The sequence below is a fragment of the Heterodontus francisci genome, chromosome 2, assembly GCF_036365525.1.
Source record: "Heterodontus francisci isolate sHetFra1 chromosome 2, sHetFra1.hap1, whole genome shotgun sequence".
NCBI lineage: Eukaryota > Metazoa > Chordata > Chondrichthyes > Heterodontiformes > Heterodontidae > Heterodontus > Heterodontus francisci.
Genome location: NC_090372.1, coordinates 177,529,812 through 177,547,672, shown reverse-complemented (window position 1 = coordinate 177,547,672; position 17,861 = coordinate 177,529,812). Strand labels below are relative to the sequence as shown.

At 44.5% G+C, this 17,861-nt stretch overlaps 1 protein-coding gene across 10 annotated transcripts in view; it reads left to right on the top strand.

The window, feature by feature from the left end:
- The window catches only part of mpp7a (MAGUK p55 scaffold protein 7a), a 594,283-nt gene that overhangs the window by 435,821 nt on the left and 140,601 nt on the right, over nt 1-17,861 (top strand). For all 10 annotated transcript variants that reach the window (XM_068014202.1, XM_068014172.1, XM_068014194.1 and 7 more), the window contains one exon: nt 14,135-14,266. In XM_068014202.1, coding sequence (XP_067870303.1) covers nt 14,135-14,266 — 132 coding nt within the window. The remainder of the gene's footprint in view (nt 1-14,134; nt 14,267-17,861) is intronic.

Sequence of the window (17,861 nt, the reverse complement as noted above, 5' to 3'; positions counted from 1 at the left end):
AAAGAACAGGTGTGGCTGGGGGAGGGCAGTGGGCCCAGGTAACATACACTAAACTAACTGTTAGCCTTCAGATAGGGCTAAAATGAACTGATTTAAAGAGCCAGGGGAATTTAAACAGTTTAAGAGGGCAGATTGAGGGAGAAAACGTTAGGGATGGGAGCAGATGGCCATGGATAGAGTTGAACAGCAAGGGAGCTTCCAGCCCAGGAGCCATCTTGAACTTTCTGTTGCTATTCTGTTGCTAGTGGCCTTCATTCATGATCTCTGAGCCTCTCTTGGCATCCTCCGAAGGGCCTATTGAGGCACTTGTTGCTGACTACTTTGGAGCAGCAATCTAACAGCCCTGTACTATTCTCTCGCCGACCTCCCACTTGCATGCCCACTGGGGGCTAATCTTTCCTACCTCCTTCCCGTACCAGTCACCCCACCCAATGCTGACCTTCCAGAACGTCTGTTCATTTGTGAATAAGGCCCTTGCCATCCATGAGTTTATTGTGGATGATTGCATTGCCATCATGACTTTGATGGAAACCTGACTGAGGGGTGATGACATCTTTCCCTAATGAAGCCTTCCCACTTGGCTATATCTTCTACCGCTTGTCCCGCAAACTGCTACAGTGGTGGTGTGGTTGTTATCACCAAATCATACGTTAGTCTGCCCTCTACTCTTTCTCCTCCTTTGAGCATCTCACCTGTCATTTAAAATCCTCATTCTCTACCTCCCACCCAAATATCATGCCAGTTTTCTCAACAAGATATCTTCACAGCCATTGTACCCATGACTTCTCATCCACAATAATTTCAACTCATCATTCTCTCTCCTCTGAGTCAATGAATCTTCTCTTCTCCCTTGATTTCTCCCACCTCATATTAATGTCATCCCTTTGACCTTGCCGTTTCACATGGCCTCGCTACTCCCATTTTGTCGATCACAGAGAAGTCTATCTCTGGTCACTTCTTTATATCGCTGTCCACTCACATCCCCCTTCCCTTCCCAACCCGACTTCCTCTATGTCATCCCCAGGAAAAAAAAAAGTAACTCTCCAACTTCACTTACAACTGCACGTTAAAAATCCCAACTGTCTTACCTTTAGCTCTCCATTCGCTATGTCATTTCTGCAGCTATCGATCTGCTCAACTGCACCTTCACTGCTCACTTTGTTGAAAAATCACCTTGACCATTCCCTGGTACGCCATCATCTGTACTGCCTTAAGTCCAAGGGACACAGACTTGAATGTACATGCTGAACAACTGGTTTAGCCATTCAGTGCTAGATCTGGCTGGACCACATAAAGCACCATCAGGTCCTGCTCTCCTCTGCTGGAATACAAAGATAACCTCTGGCTTCTTTTCTCTGCTGCAAATCGTCTTAAATTCCTCTCCCATGCCCCCTCTACCCTCACCTCCAAGAAATGCAAAGAGCTCATGGACGTCTTTGTCACTAAGATGGAAACCATCCAATCAGCTGCATCTTCGGCTTCCTGCACGTCCCCTAGCCAACCAGGCCAAACTTCCTTGAAGGCTCCCCCTGCCCTAGCCCTGAATTGGCATCTTGCTGTAATTTCTCTCTCATCTCTCCTCATCACCATGGTCCTCTTGTCCATGGGAGCCGCATCCTACTCCCTTGGCTCGATTCCCACAAAACTGTGACCACCCAACTTCTTTTCCTGGAATCCATCTTATTGATATTGTTAACAGTGTTCTCTCCTCGGGTACTATTAGATTATATTAGATTATATTATATTAGAGATACAGCACTGAAACAGGCCCTTCGGCCCACCGAGTCTGTGCCGAACATCAACCACCCATTTATACTAATCCTACACTAATCCCATATTCCTACCAAACATCCCCACCTATCCCTATATTTCCCTACCACCTACCTATACTAGTGACAATTTATAATGGCCAATTTACCTATCAACCTGCAAGTCTTTTGGCTTGTGGGAGGAAACCGGAGCACCCGGAGGAAACCCACGCAGACACAGGGAGAACTTGCAAACTCCACACAGGCAGTACCCGGAATCGAACCCGGGTCCCTGGAGCTGTGAGGCTGCGGTGCTAACCACTGCGCCACTGTGCCGCCCGGTACTGTCCCTTTTCCCTTCAAATCTGATGTCATAACCCCTCTTCAAAAAAACAGCTCTTGACACCACTGTCCTTGCCAACTACTGACTCATTTTCAACCTCCCTTTTCTTTTAAGAGTCTTTGAATGTGCTGTCTCCTCGCAGATCTGTGCCCATTTTTCCCACAACTCCATGTTTGGATCCCGCCAGTTAGATTTCTGTCTTTGCCACAGTGCTGAAACAACTCATATCAAAGTCACAAGTGGCATCCTATGTGACTGTGACCATGGTAAACTGTACCTCCTCCTCCTCCTCCTCCTCAACCTGTCTGCAACCTTTGACATGGCTGACCACACCATCCTCCTACAACACTTCTTATGTAATTAAATATAAATTAAAGGATACAATTCTAAAGCGGGTACAGGAGCAGAGGGACCTGGGGAAATATGTGCACAACTCATTGAAGGTTGCAGGGCAGGTTGAGGAAAGCTAATAAAGCATATTGGATCCTGGGCCTTATAAATAGGGGCATAGAGTACAAAAACAAGGAAGTTATGTATTTTAAATAAGCATTTGATAAGGTACCACATCAAAGGCTGGTTAAGAAAATTGAACCTCATGGAATAGGAGGGTCAGTGTCCAGTTGGATAAAAAATTGTCTTATGGGCAGAAAACAGCGAGTTGTAATAAATGATTGCTTCTCAGACTGGAGAATAGTAGACAGTGGTGTTCCCCAAGAGTCAGTGCTGGGACCACTGCCATTTTTTGCTATATATAAATGACTTGGATCTTGTAATACAGAGTAGAATCTCAAACTTTGCTGACGACTCCAAATTTGGGGGTGCAGCAAACAGTGAAGATGATACGAACTGCCTGCAACAGGTCATAGATAGACTAGCAGAATGGCAGAGAGGTGGCAAATGGAATTTACTACTGACAAGTGTGAGTTGATGGATTTTGGCAGAAAGGATAGGGAGAGGCAATATATACTTAATGACACAGTTCTAAATAGTGTGCAGGGACAGAGGGACCTGGAGATGCATGTGCCTAGATCTTCGAAGGTAGCAGATCATATCAAGGGAGTGGTTAGTAAAGCATATGGGATTTTGGGCTACATGAGTAGATGCGTAGAGAAGTTATGTTGAACCTCTATAAAGCTCTGGTTAGGCCCCAACTGGAGTATTGCATCCAATTCTGGTCACCACATTTAAGGAAGGATGTGAGAGTCCTTGAGAGGGTGCAGAGGAGATTTGCCAGAATGGTCCCGGGGTGGAGGATTTTAGTTACAGAATCACAGAATTGTTACGTGCAAAAGGAGGCCATTTGGCCCATCGTGTCTGCACTGGCTCTCCAAATGAGCAATTTACCTGAAGGTTAGGTTGGAACAAAAGAGATTGAGGGGAGATTTAATAGAAGTGTACAAGGTTATGACAGGCTTAGATAAATTAGATAAGGAAAAGCTGTTCCCATTAACTAATGGAACAAGGACTGGGGGACCTAGATTGAAAGCTTAGGGCAGAAGATGCAGGGGGAATGTGAGGAAGCGCCTTTTTACACAGCGGGTGGTAATGACCTGGAACTCGCTGCCCACAAGGGTGGTGGAAGCAGAGACAATCAATGACTTCAAAAGGAAGTTGGATGGCCTCCTTAGAGAAATAGACTTGCAGGGCTAAGGGGATCGAGCCGGGGAGTGGGACTGACATCATAGCTTTGTGGAGAGCTGGCATGGACTCGTTGGGCCAAATGGTGGCCTCCTGTGCCATAAATGACTCTCTATTACTCTATATCCACCCCAGCCAGTTGTTTAATTTAACGGGAGGTGGTGTAAAGGGTCAGCTATCTGGGACTGCGATGAGGAGAAATTTCTTCACTCAGAGATTTGTGAATCTTTAGCATTCTCTACTCCAAGAGCTGGAAATGCTCGGTCGTTGAGCACTTTTAGGGCAGACATCGATAGATTTTTGGATACGATTGGAATGGGGGAGATATGGGGATGGGGCTGGCGAGTGAAGTGATGGTGGAAGATTAGCCATGATATTGTTGAATGGTGGAGCAGGCTCGAAGGGCAAAATGGCCTACTCCTGTCTCTATTTTTATACTGTTTTATGTATTCAGTCATCTAGGCCCTAAGCTCTGGAATTCACTCCCTAAACCTCTCCACCTCTCGACGTGTCTCCTTTTTTAAGACGTCCCTTAAAATCTACCTCTTTGACCAACCTTTTGGTTGCCTGTCCTAATATCTGCTTATGTGGCTTGGTGTTTGACATCCCTCCTCTGAGGTGCCTTGGGGCGTTTTAGTACCTTAAGGCACTGTATAAATGCAAGTTGTTCTTGTTAAGAGGGGGTTGAGATGGCTATACAGGGCATAATTTCAAAAGTTGCTGATGATGCAAAACTCAAATGTAGTAAACAATGAGGAGGATATGAACAGACTTCAGGAAAACATAGGCTGGTAAAATGAGTAGGCACATTACAGATGAAATTTAATGCAATGAAGTGTGAAGGGATACATTTTGGTCACAAGAATGAGGAGAAGCAATAATGGTACAATTTTAATGGGGGTGCAGGAACAGAGAACCGTGGGGTGGACATACTCAAATCTTTGAAGATGGCAGGGCAAGTTGAGAAAGGGCAGCACGTTAGCGCAGTGGGCGGTGCAGTGGTTAGCACCGCATCCTCACAGCTCCAGCGACCCGGGTTCGGTTCTGGGTACTGCCTGTGCAGAGTTTGCAAGTTCTCCCTGTGACCGCGTGGGTTTCCGCCGGGTGCTCCGGTTTCCTCCCACAGCCAAAGACTTGCAGGTTGATAGGTAAATTAGCCATTGTAAATTGCCCCTAGTGTAGGTAGGTGGTAGGAGAATGGTTGGGATGTGGTAGGGAATGTAGGATTAGTATAAATGGATGGTTGTTGGTTGGCGCAGACTCGGTGGGTCGAAGGGCCTGTTTCAGTGCTGTATCTCTCTCTGACTCTATATAATAGAGGATCTTTGGCTTTATTAAGAGAGGAATAAAGTACAAAAGCAAGGAAGGTATGCTAAACCTTCATAAAATACAGGTTAGGCCTCAGCTGGACTATTATGTTCAATTCTGGCACCACACTTTAGAAAGCCTTTGAGGGTGCAGAAGAGATTTTCTAGAATAGTACCAGAGATGAGAGCCAGTGGCATAGTGGTAATGTCACTGAACCAGTAATTCAGAGGCCCAGACTAATGCCCTGGGGACATGGCTTCAAATTCAATTTAAATTCAATGAATAAAAGAAAAAAATCTGGAACTGAAAGCTAGTCTCTGTAATGGTGCCATGAAACTATCATCAATTGTTGTAAAAACCCATCTGGTTCACTAATGTCCTTAAGGGAAGGAAATCTGCCATCCTTACGTAGCCTATCCCACATGTGACTCCAGACCCACAGCAATGTGGTTGAGTCTTAATTGTCCTCCAAAATGGTCCAGCAAGCCACTCATTTGTCAAGGGCAATTAGGGATGGGCAACAAATGCCTTGCTGGCGATGCCAACATCCCATGAAAGAATTTTTGAAAAATTGTTACATAGAAACACTGGAGAAGCTGGGATTGTTCTCCGAGCAGAGAAGGTTAAGGGGAGATTTGATAGAGATGTTTGATATCATGAATAATTTTGATGGAATCAATGAGGAGAAAATGTTTGCAGAGAAAAAAGGTTTGGTAACCAGAGGACACAGATTTGAGGTACAAAAAGAACCAGAAGTGATTTGAGGAAACTTTTTTTTTATACAGCGAGTTATTGTGATCTGGAATGTGCTGCCTAAAAGGGTAGTGGAAGCAGATTCAATAATAACTTTCAAAAGAGGATTGGATAAATACTTGAAGAGAAATGAATTACAGGGCTATGGGGAAAGAGTGGGGGTGTGGGACTAATTGGACAGCTGTTTCAAAGGGTCAGCACAGGTACGATGGGCCAAAGAGCCGCCTCCTGTACTCTATTATTCTGTTCTACCACTGTGCACCAGTGATGAATGGGGTGCCGATCAAGCAGGCAGCTTTGCCTTGGATGGTGTTGAGCTTCTTGAGTGTTCTTGGAGCTGCATTCATCTCGGCAGATAGAAAGTATTCCATCACACTGCTGACTTGCGTCTTGCAGATGGGGACAGGCATTGGGGACTCATGAGGTGAGTTACTCACTGCAGAATTCCCAGCCTTTGACCTGCTCTTGTGCTCACAGTATTTATATGGCTGGTCCAGTTTAGTTTCTGGTCAATGGTAACCCCCAGGATGTTGTTGATGGAAGATTCAGCAATTGTAATGCTGTTGAAGGTCATGGGGAGATGGTTAGATTCTCTTTTGTTGCAGATGATCATTGCCTGGCACTTGTGTGGCGCAAATGTTACAGGCCAAGCCTAAATTTTGTTCTGGTCTTGCTGTCTGTGGGCATGGACTGCTTCAGTATGAATGGTTTCACCACAGCAGATGGTGGAATTTGAATTCAATTAATAAATCTGTAATTAAAAGGCTAGTTTAGTGGTGACCATGAAACTATTGTAAATTGTTGTAAAAACCCATCAGGTTCAATAATGTCCTTTAGGGAAGGGAATCTACTGTCCTTACCTGGTCTGGCCTACATGTGACTCCAGACCTACAGCAATGTTGTGGAGAAATTGCTGGAGTCTATAATCAAGGATAGGGTGACTTGAACACCTAGAAAAATTTCAGTTAATCAGGGACAGCCAGCTTGGATTCATGACAAGAAGATCATGCCTGACAAATCTCATTGAATTTTTTGAAGAGGTAGTGGACAGGGGAATATCAATGGATATTATTTATCTGGACTTCCAGAAGGCATTTGATAAAGTCCCACATAAGAGACTGTTAGCTAAAGTAGAAGCCCATGGAATTGAGGGCAAATTACTGACATGGTTAGGAAGTTGGTTGCGTGGTAGGCGACAGAGAGTGGGGATAATGGGTAAGTACTCTGATTGACAGGACATGACTAGTGGTGTCCCACAGGGATCTGTGTTGGGGCCTCAATTATTCACACTATTCATTAACGACTTAGATGATGGCATAGTAAGTCATATATCCAAATTTGCTGATACAAAGTTAGGCGGCATTGTAGACAATCTAGATGATAGCATAAAATTGCAAGGAGAAATTGACAAACTAGGTGAATGGGCAAAACTGTGGCAGTTGGATTTCAGTGTAGGCAAGTGTGAGGTTATCCATTTTGGACCAAAAAAGGATAGAGCAGGGTACTTTCTAAATGGGAAGAGGTTAAGTACAGTGGATGTTCAAAGAGACTTGGGGGTTCAGGTGCATAAATCTTTAAAATGCCACGAGCAAGTGCAGAAAATAATCAAAAAGGCTAATGGAATGCTAGCCTTTATATCTAGAGGATTGGAGTATAAAGACACTGAGGTTATGCTGCAGCTGTACAAAACCCTGGTTAGACCCCACTTGGACTACTGTGAGCAGTTCTGGGCACCACACCTTAGGAAGGATATATTGGCCTTGGAGGGAGTGCAACGTAGGTTTACAAGAATGATACCTGGAGGACAGGGGTTAAGTTACGAGGAGAGATAACTCAAATTAGGCCTGTATTTCCTAGAATTTAGAAGGTTAAGGGGTGATCTGATCTAAGTCTTCAAGATATTAACAGGAAAAGACAGGCGAGATAAAGATAAACTATTTCCACTGGTTGGAGATTCTAAAACTAGGGGGCATAGTCTCAACATTAGGGCCAGACCATTCAGGAGAGATGTTAGGAAGCATTTCTTCACTCAAAGGGTGGTAGAGGTTTAGAACTCTCTCCCACAAACAGCAGTTGAAGCTCGAACAGTTGTTGATTTTAAATTTGAGATAGATTTTTGTTAAGGAAAGGTATTAAGGGATATGGGCCAAAGGCAGGTATATGAAGTTAGGCCACGGATCAGCCATGATCTCATTGAATGGCCGGTCAGGCTCGAGGGGCTGAATGGCTTACTGCTGTTCCTATCTTCCTATGTTCCTATGTGGTTGACTCTTACATGCCCTCTGAAATGGCCTAGCAAGCCACTTAGTTGTATCAAACCACTACAAAGCCTAAGAAAAGGAATGAAATCAGATGGACCACCCGGCATTGACCTAGGCACTGAAAATAACAATGGCAAACCCAGCCCTATCGACCCTGCAAAGTCCTCCTTACTAACATCTGGGGGCTTGTGCCATAATTGGGAGAGCCGTCTCACAGACTTGTCAAGCAACAGCCAGACCAAGTCATACTCACGGAATCATACCTTGCAGACAATGTCCCAAAAGTCACCATCCCTGGGTGTGTCCTGTCCCACCAGCAGGACAAACCCACCAGAGGTGGTATCACAGTGTTATACAGTCTGGAGAGAGTTGGCCTGGGAGTCCTCAATATTGACTCCAGACCCCATGCTGATTACCATCGACTGCCCCCCCCCCCCACTTGGCTGATGAATCAGTGCTTCTTCACGTTGAACACAATTGGAAGAAGCACTGAGGGTGACAAGTACACAAAATGTATTCTGGATGGGGGACTTCAATGTCCATCACCGAGTGGCTCGGTAGCACCACTACTGACCAGTTGGCGGAGTCAAGGACATAGATGCAAGACTGGGTATGCGGCAGGTGGTGAGGGAACCAACAAGAAGGAAAAGCCTACTTGACATCGTCCTCACCAATCTGCCTATCACAGATGTATCTGTCCATGACAGTATTGGTAGGAGTGACCAGCGGACAGTCCTAAACATAGAAACGTAGAAAATAGGAGCAGGAGTAGGCCATTTGGCCCTTCAAGCCTGCTCCGCCATTCATTATGATCATGGCTGATCATCCAACTCAGTAACCTATTCCTAATTTTGCCCCATACCCTTTGATCCCTTTAGACCCAAGAGCTATATCTAACTCCTTCTTGAAAACATAAAATGTTTTGGCCTCAACTGCTTTCTTTGGTAGCGAATTCCACAGGCTCACCACTCTCTGGGTGAAGAAATTTCTCCTCATCTCAGTCCTGAAAGGTTTATCCTGTATCCTTAGACTATGACCCCTGGTTCTGGACTCCCCCACCATCGGGAACATCCTTCCTGCATCTACCCTGTCAAGTCCTGTTAGAATTTTGTAGGTTTCTATGAGATCCCCCCTCACTCTTCTGAACTCCAGCGAATATAATCCTAACCGACTCAAGCTCTCCTCATACGTCAGTCCCACCATCCCAGGAATCAGTCTGGTAAACCTTCACTGCACTCCCTCGATAGCAAGAACACCCTTCCTCAGATAAGGAGACATCCTTGTGGAGACCAAGTCCCGTTTTCACGCTGAGGGTACCCACCATCATGTTTGGCACTACCACCCTGTTAAATGGGATAGATTTCGAACAGATCTCGCAATTCAAAACTGGGCCTCCATGAGGCACTGTGGGCCAACAGTAGCAGCAGAATTTCAGAATTGAATTGTTACAATCTGTCACCTCATGGCCTGGCATATCCCCCACTCTGCTATTACCATCAAGCCAGAAGACCAACCCTGGTTCAATGAAGAGTGCAGGAGGGCATGCCAGGAGCAGCACCAGGCATACCTAAAAATAAGGTATCAGGCTGGTGAAGCTACAACACAGGACTACTTGCATGCCAAACAGTGGAAGCATCATGCAATAGACAGAGCTAAACAATCCCACAACCAACGGATCAGATCTAGGCTCTGCAGTCCTGCCACATCCAGTCGTGGATGGTGGTGGACAATTAAACAACTGACAAGAGGAGGAAACTCGACAAATATCCCCATCCCCAATGATGGGAGAGCCCAGAACATCAGTGCAAAAGATAAGGCTGAAGCATTTACATCCATTTTCAGTCAGAAGTGCCGAGTATATGATCCATCTCGGCCTCCTCCTGAGGTCCCCAGCATCACAGATGTCAGTCTTCAGCCAATCCGAATCACTCCATGTGAAATCAAGAAACTGCTGAAGGCACTGGATACTGCAAGGGCAATGGGCCCTGACAACATTCTGGCAATAGCACTGAAGACGTGCTTGACAACAAGCTGCGCCCATAGCCAAGATGTTCCAGTTGAGCTACAGCACTGGCATCTACCCGGCAATGTGGAAAATTGCCCAAGTATGTCCTGTACACGAAAAGCAGGACAAATCCAACCCCGCCAATTACCGCCCTGTCAGTCTACTCTCGATCATCAGCGAAGTGTGGAAGGGGTCATCGACAGTGCTATCAAGTGGCAATTGCTCAGCAACAACCTGCTCACTGACACTCAGTTTAGGTTCCGCCAGGGTCACACACCTCCTGACCTCATTCGAGCCTTGGTCCAAATATGGGAAAATGCTGAAATCCAGAGGTGAGGAGAGAGTGACTGCCCTTGACATCAAGGCAGCATTTGACTTAGCATGGCATCAAGGAGCCCTAGCAAAACTGGAGTCAATGGGAACCAGGGGAAAACTCTCTGCTGGTTGGAGGCCTACCTAACAGAAAGGAAGGTGGTTGTGGTTATAGGAGGTCAATCATCTCAGTCCCAAGACATCACTGCAGGAGTTCCTCAGGGTAGTGTCCTAGGCCCAACCATCTTCAACTGCTTCATCAATGACCTTTTCTCCATCATAAGGTCAGAAGTGGGAACGTTCACTGATTATTGCACAACGTTCAGCGCCATTCGCAACTTGTCAGATATTGAAGCAGCCCATGTCCATATGCAGCAACACTTGGACAACTTCCAGGCTTGGGCTGACAAGTGGCAAGTAACACTCATGCCACATAAGTGACTAGCAATGACCATCTCCAACAAGAGAGAATCTAGCCATCTCTCCTTGACATTCAATGGCATTACGATCGCTGACCCGCCCACTATCAACATTCTGGGGGTTACCATTGACCAGAAACTGAACTGGACCTGCCACATAAATTCTGTGGCTACAAGAACAGGTCAGAGGCTGGGAATTCTGCAGCGAGTAACTCTCCTGTCTCCCCAATGCTTGGCCACCAACTACAAGGCACAAGTCAGAAATGTGATGGAATATGCTTTACTTGCCTGGATGGGTGGAGCTCCAACAACACTCAAGAAGCTCGTCACCATCCAGGACAAAGTAGCCCACTTGATTCGCACCCTATGCACCACCTTCATTGTTCACTCCCTCCACCACTGATGCACAGTGGCAGCAGTGTGTACAAGATGCACTGCAGCAACTCACTAAGGCTCCTTTGACCTGCGACCTCTACCACCTAGAAAGACAGGGCAGCAGATGCATGGCAACACCACCACCTGCAAGCTCCCCCTCCAAGCCACATGCCATCCTGACTTGGAAGTATATCGCCATTCCTTCACTGTTGCTGGGTCAAAATCCTGGAACTCCCTAACAGCATTTTTGGTGTACCTACACCCCAAGGACTGCAGCAGTTCAAGAAGGCAGCTCACCACCACCTTCTCAAGGGCAATTAGGTATGGGTAATAAATGGTGGCCTAGCCAGCGATGCTCACATTCCCTGAGCGAATATGAAAAAAAATCTGCGAACATCCCCATCCCTGAACTTATGATGTAGGGAATGTCATTGATGAAGCAGCTGAAGATGGTTAGGTGTCGGGCACAGCCCTTCAGAACTCCTGCAGTGATGTCCTGGGGCTGAGATGATTGGCCTTCGGCAACAATCACCATCTTCCTTTGTGCTAGGTATCACTCCAGCCTGTAGAGTTTTCCCCTGATTCCCATTGAGAACAATTTTGCTCATCTCCTTGATGGCGCACTCCTGCAATGGCTTTTCTTATTCTTCCCAGCCGATTACCTCTGGTGTCCCATAAGGATCCATCCTTCCCTGCCCCTCCCACTTCAGCTGTGCTTTTAGCTGGAAAGGCCCTAAGCTCTGGAATTCCCTCCCTAAACCCCTCTTTCTCTCTTCCTCTCTTTTCTCCTTTAAGACACTCCTGAAAACCTACCTCTTTGAACAAACCTTTGATCATCTACCCTAATATCTCCTTAAAAAGTTTCATGTCAAATTTTGTTTGCTAACACTCCTGTGAATGGTCTAAATAAAAGTTGTTTTCAGCTCAAACTCTCTTGCAAACTTGGATCTACATGTCACTGTTTGAGCAGATTAAAAGCAAATAAGTAATGGGATGAGTTTGGGAGGGGTGCGGAGGAAGGTTGCCTTCTGCCATAAGACTTGCTGTATAATGGAAGCATAAAATTAATTTGTATTTTATTTGTGCATTGCACATTTTTATATGTGAGAACCATTGTTGTATTTAGCTGGAGGTACAAAACTTGGCTTTTTAAATAACATATAATTGATCATTGTTTTCCATTGACAATGATTAGATTATTATTTCCTGGCAAGTTTGAGTAATACTTAATGCTAGCAGAGACCCGCAAAATACTTGCGGTCAAATCAGTATCTTTATTGCAGCAGTACTACTTGAAATACAGGATTTCTAGTTATTCTTTCACCAAAGACTCTAACAGAATCCAAACTTCTCACTCTGGAAAAAGCTACATAAAGCTGTCTATCTGTAAAAACAGGCCAAGAAATACAAATAAAAATTTTGGCAGAAATCTGGCCTTGTGACTTGTTGATAGTTATAGAATATGGAAGACTAATTGGGAACCGTTTTCTCCTGAGTTGAGAGGGCAGTTTTACATCTGATGGGCTCAGTATTATTTGTGGAATAAACACTGTTTTCTTGAAATCTGCCTGTTTCAGCACCTATCATCGAAAAAAGTTTCCTAACTACCAATCTTGTTCCATGACCAAGTCCTTGTTTAGGATTCAAGTTTTGTAGCAACGTTATAACTGCTCATTCCTTGAGTTTGTGTGGTGGCATGCCCATTGGATTTAAACTGTGTAGAAACTCTGGAAGTGATCGTCATCTTCGTCTATAGAATGAACGCTGATGCCGCCTTTTAATTCATTTGACAGCTTTTCTAAACTTTTTCATTCAAATCTAGTGTATCTTCATTTTTAGCACAGAATAGCTTTTGAATATTATGTTGCATCTAATAATTGTCCCCGCCATTTTGCCACACTTAACCAATTTCATCATCTCTTGCCATCCCCATCCCACACTTGACATCCCCATCCCTCCCATCAATCCCATCCCATCCCTCACGGAAACGGTCTCTCCAGAAAGGGTATCTTTGTTGTTGGGCTCCCCTTACTTCTACTGTTTTTGTTCTCCACCAAACTCTCCCACCCCGCTGCCACCACCAACCGTTGGTAGTAGCATGTACATCATGCGCGGCAGTCCTCCGCATGCCCCACATGCCTCTGCTTGTGCCAGGCACCACTCACCAATTCAACCCACCAGCAGGCGTGCCCCTTAAACTGACAATTTTTAAACATTCAGAACAGACAAAAACTATATTATTATTATAGATTGTCGACTGGTGTAACTGCGACGTAAAATTAGAACATTGATCATTTCAACTTGTCTTCTGTCTGACAGTCACAGTTGTGAATTCCTCTCTAGCCAGTGCACTTCACCTAGTTTACAGAAACTGTTTATTCCTATGGCATTGTATTTTGTGCACAAGGTGGCTAAAGCTTGCTCCTTAAGTACAGTATCACTCTTCCAAACCGTTCGTAATATGGGGCAAATCAGAATGAAGACAAACCAGAGTTTTTTGGTGTTTCTTTTTCCTGGTTTGCTCGTAGACTGGCTTAAATTCTTAAATTGTTCAGAGATGATGGTGGTCTCATATTCTGTGATGTATTGTGGGGCAGTCCTCTCAGTGCTGTAAATATATCTCGTGCAGGCAGTCAAACTGGCTAGAAATGCCTATCCTGCTTTTGATACAATTGCAATTGAATCTGAACCATTCTGATATCTGCGTACTAGAAGCCAATACATCCATTTGATCAAAATACCTGTTCTGATAGGGAGAGGAGTGGGGGGAAAATGTTCAAACCTTAGCTGGTCAAAACCTAGAGATGTATTTCATCAGCAGTAATGTTGCTTTACAAAATGCTTTTGTATGAGTCTAAATGTGAACAGTTAGTGTACCTCTAAAGCCAAGCAATAAACCTCCTCCTCTTGCCTGTCATTTTGAAAAGTGTTTTATGCTAACACATGATGGTTTATTAACTGGATATTTTCAGGCTTTACTGTCGGTTCATGACACAGTGGCTATGAAGAATTATGACCCTGTATTACCCCCTATGCCAGATGATCTTGATGATGATGAAGATTCAGTGAAAATCATTCGACTTGTCAAAAACAAAGAGCCTCTGGTAAAGTGACATCTTTAGACTATATCCTGTATTTTGTTGTTCTGTAGCTGCATAAATGCCTTATACAATATGTCAACCTGTGTCTGACTTTCCTTTTAGAATTGCACATAAAAACAGAAAGTGCCTGAAATGCTCATCACTTCAGGCAGCATCTGTCAAAGTTAACATTTCAGGTCAATGGCATTTCATTGGAACTGGTGAGCATTTCCAGCATTTTCTGTTTTTGTTTCAGATTTCCAGCATCTGCAGTATTTTGCTTTTGTTTTAAAATTGCATACGATCCTCATTTGAGCAGCTTACAGATATCTATCTGTCTGTAGTCTGTCTCATGCCACTTGCAACTTGTGATGGGGACTCACATGATACATGTGACCTGTTACTGGATGAAATGAGATAAAGTTTACAGAATTTGAACATAATTTTAAATTGTTGACTGTGACCACATATAAGTAAAATTCGTTTAAACAAAGCTCTTTACATTGCAGCTCCAGATTTCATATGATGGCATTTGAGCAATAATGTGAGGAATGCTGTTGTTTCTACGGTACCTATCGATGGGCAGGATTTTGGGTTTTGGGTTGGGACCCCAACATTGGGGTCAAATGCAGGTCCCGACCCTGCACTGTGTGGCTAACTGTCACCCGGCAGTGATTTTCCCTGAATTGGCCAGTTAGTGGCCAGAGGGCACGCTCACCATCCAATTAAGGACAATGACTGGGTTGTCGAAGCTGGAGGACCGAAAGAAGGCCCTCTGGCATGGAAGAAACTGCAACCTGCCGTTTCAGGTAAGAGAGAGAGAAAGGGGCCCTCTCTGCAACTTTTAATCCTGTCGGCCTCTGTTAATTGGCCTTAAGTAGCCATTTACTTCTCTCAAAAAGGGGACCGTAAAGGGGATTTACGCATGGAGACAGAGCGCATAGCTGAGGTATTAAATGAATACTTTGCATCTGGCTTTACCAAGGATGAAGATGCAATCTAGGCAATGGTGAAAGAGGAGGTAATTCAGACACTAGAAGGGTTTAAAATTGTTAAACAGGACGTATCAGATAGGTTGTTTGTACTTCAAGTGGATAAAGTACCAGGACCAGATGAAATGCATCCAAGGATACTGAGGGAAGTGAGGGTGGAAATGGAGGAGGCACTGGCCATATTTTTTCAGTCTTCCTTAGACTCGGGGGTGGTGCCAGAGGACCGGAGAATTGCAAACATTACACTCTTGTTCAAAAAAGGTTGTAAAGAAAAGCCCAGCAGCTACAGGCCAGTCAGTTTCACTTCAGTGGTGGGGAAATTTCCAGAAAGAATAATTCGGGACAAAATTAATAGTCACATGGCCAAATGCGGGTTAATTAAAGAAAGCCAGCATGGATTTCGTGAGGGAAAATCATGTTTGACTAACCTGGCTGGAGATTTTTGAGGAGGTAACAGAGGGTTGATGAGGGCAATGCAGTTTCTGTGGTGTACATGGACTTTCAAAAGGCGTTTGATACAGTGCCACACAACTGTATGGGGAGGCGGTGGCATCGTGGTAATGTCACTGGGCTAGTAATCCCCCCACCATGGCAGCTGGTGAAATTTGAATTCAATTAAGAAATCTGGAATTAAAAAGCTCGTCTAATGGTGACCATGAAACCATTGTTGATTCTTGTAAAAACCCATCTGGTTTACTAATGTCCTTTTAGGGAAGGAAATCTGCTGTCTTTACCTGGTCTGGCCTATATGTGACTCCAGACCCACAGCAATGTGGTTGAGTCTTTCAAAAAAAAAAAATAGCCTAGCAAGCCATTCGGTTGAATAGGGATGGGCAATAAATGCTGGTCTAACCAGTGACGCCCGCATCCCATGAACAAATAAAGAAAGAGACCTGTGAGCAAAGTTATAGCTCATGGAATAAAAGGGACGGTAGCAACATAGATTTGGAATTGGAAACAAAGAATAGTGGTTAATTGATGCTTTTTGGGCTGGAGGAAAGTTTGTGTTCGAGTTCCCCAGGGGTCAGTGTTGGGGCCCTTGCTTTTCCTGATATATATTTATGACTTAGAACTTGGTGTGCAGGGCACAGTTTCAAAGTTTGCAGATGATACGAAACTTGGAAGCATTGTGAACTGTGAGGAGGATAGTGCAGAACTCCAAAAGGACATGGTGGAATGGGCCGATAGGTGACAGATGAAGTTCAATGCAGAGAAATGTGAAGTGGTTCATTTTGGTAGGAAGAACATGGAGAGACAATATAAAATAAAGAGTACAATTCTAAAGGGGGTGCAGGAGCAGAGGGACCTGGGTGGAAATGTGCATAAGTCATTAAAGATGGCAGAACAGATCGAGAGTGCTGTTCATAAAGCATACAGTATCCTAGGCTTTATTAATAGGGGCATAGAGTACAAGAGCAAGGAAGTTATGTTGAATGTATATAAGACACTAGTTCGGCCTCAACTGGAGTATTGCGTCCATTTCTGGGCACCACACTTCAGGAAAGATGTGAGGGCATTGGAGAGAGTACAGGAAAAATCCATGAGTATGGTTCCAGGGTGAAGAACTTCAGTGATGAAAGTAGATTGGAGAAGTTGGGACGATTTTCCTTGTAGAAGAGAAGGCTGAGAGGTGATTTGATAAAGGTATTCTAAATCAAGAGGGGTCTAGACAGAGTAGATAGGGAGAAACTGTTCCCACTCAGGAAAGGATCGAGAACAAGAGGGTGCAGATTGAAAGTAATGGGTAAGAAAAGCAAAAACGACATGAGGAAATCTTTTTCATTCAGCGAGTGGTTAAGGTCTGAGGTCTGGAATGCACTGGCTGAGAGAGTAGTTGAGGCAGGTTCAATTGAAGCTTTCAAAAGAGAATTAGACTGTTGTATGAAAAGGAAGAATGTGCATGGTTACAGGGAGAAGGTAGGGGAATGGCACGAAGTAAATTGCTCTTTCGGAGAACTGGTGCAGGCACGATGGGCCAAATGGCCGCCTCCTGCACTGTAAGCTTTCTGTGATTCTCAAGAGGCAGGTAGCCCTTCTGACCCCGATCCCGCCTCCGGGAAACGGCCTGGGGGCAGGATGGTGCCTGCAAACTGTCAAGCCAGCCAGCGACATGAATATTGGGATGAAAATTCTGTCCCACATTGCTGCAGAGTCATGGCAGTTGATAATGGGTAGCAGAACTTGACTTGTGTGTTCAGACAGATGCATGGTGAGCTGATTACTGGCCTTTCCTTACAATTAACTCTCTACCGATTAACAACACTCGGTAGAAAGTAATTGGTAGTACAGTTCCAAAGCAACAATTGTTTTGTTGCCACCTCTTGGAGATTGTCTTTTTAAATCAGTCATCCAGGTTCTAAGCTCCAGAATTCCTTCCCTAAATCTCTCCACCTCTCCTCCTTTTGGACCTTCCTTTAAAAACTACTTTTTTTTTTAACAGCTTTTGGTCACCCTTCTAATATCTCCTCCTTTGGCTTTGTCAATTTTTGTCTGATTACAGATGTTTTCCTATATCAAGGATGCTACATAAATGCAAAATTATTTTTACCCAATATCAATATGTACTGAACCAAAATACTGTGGATGCTGGAAATCTGAAATAAAAACAGAAAATGCTGGAAATACTC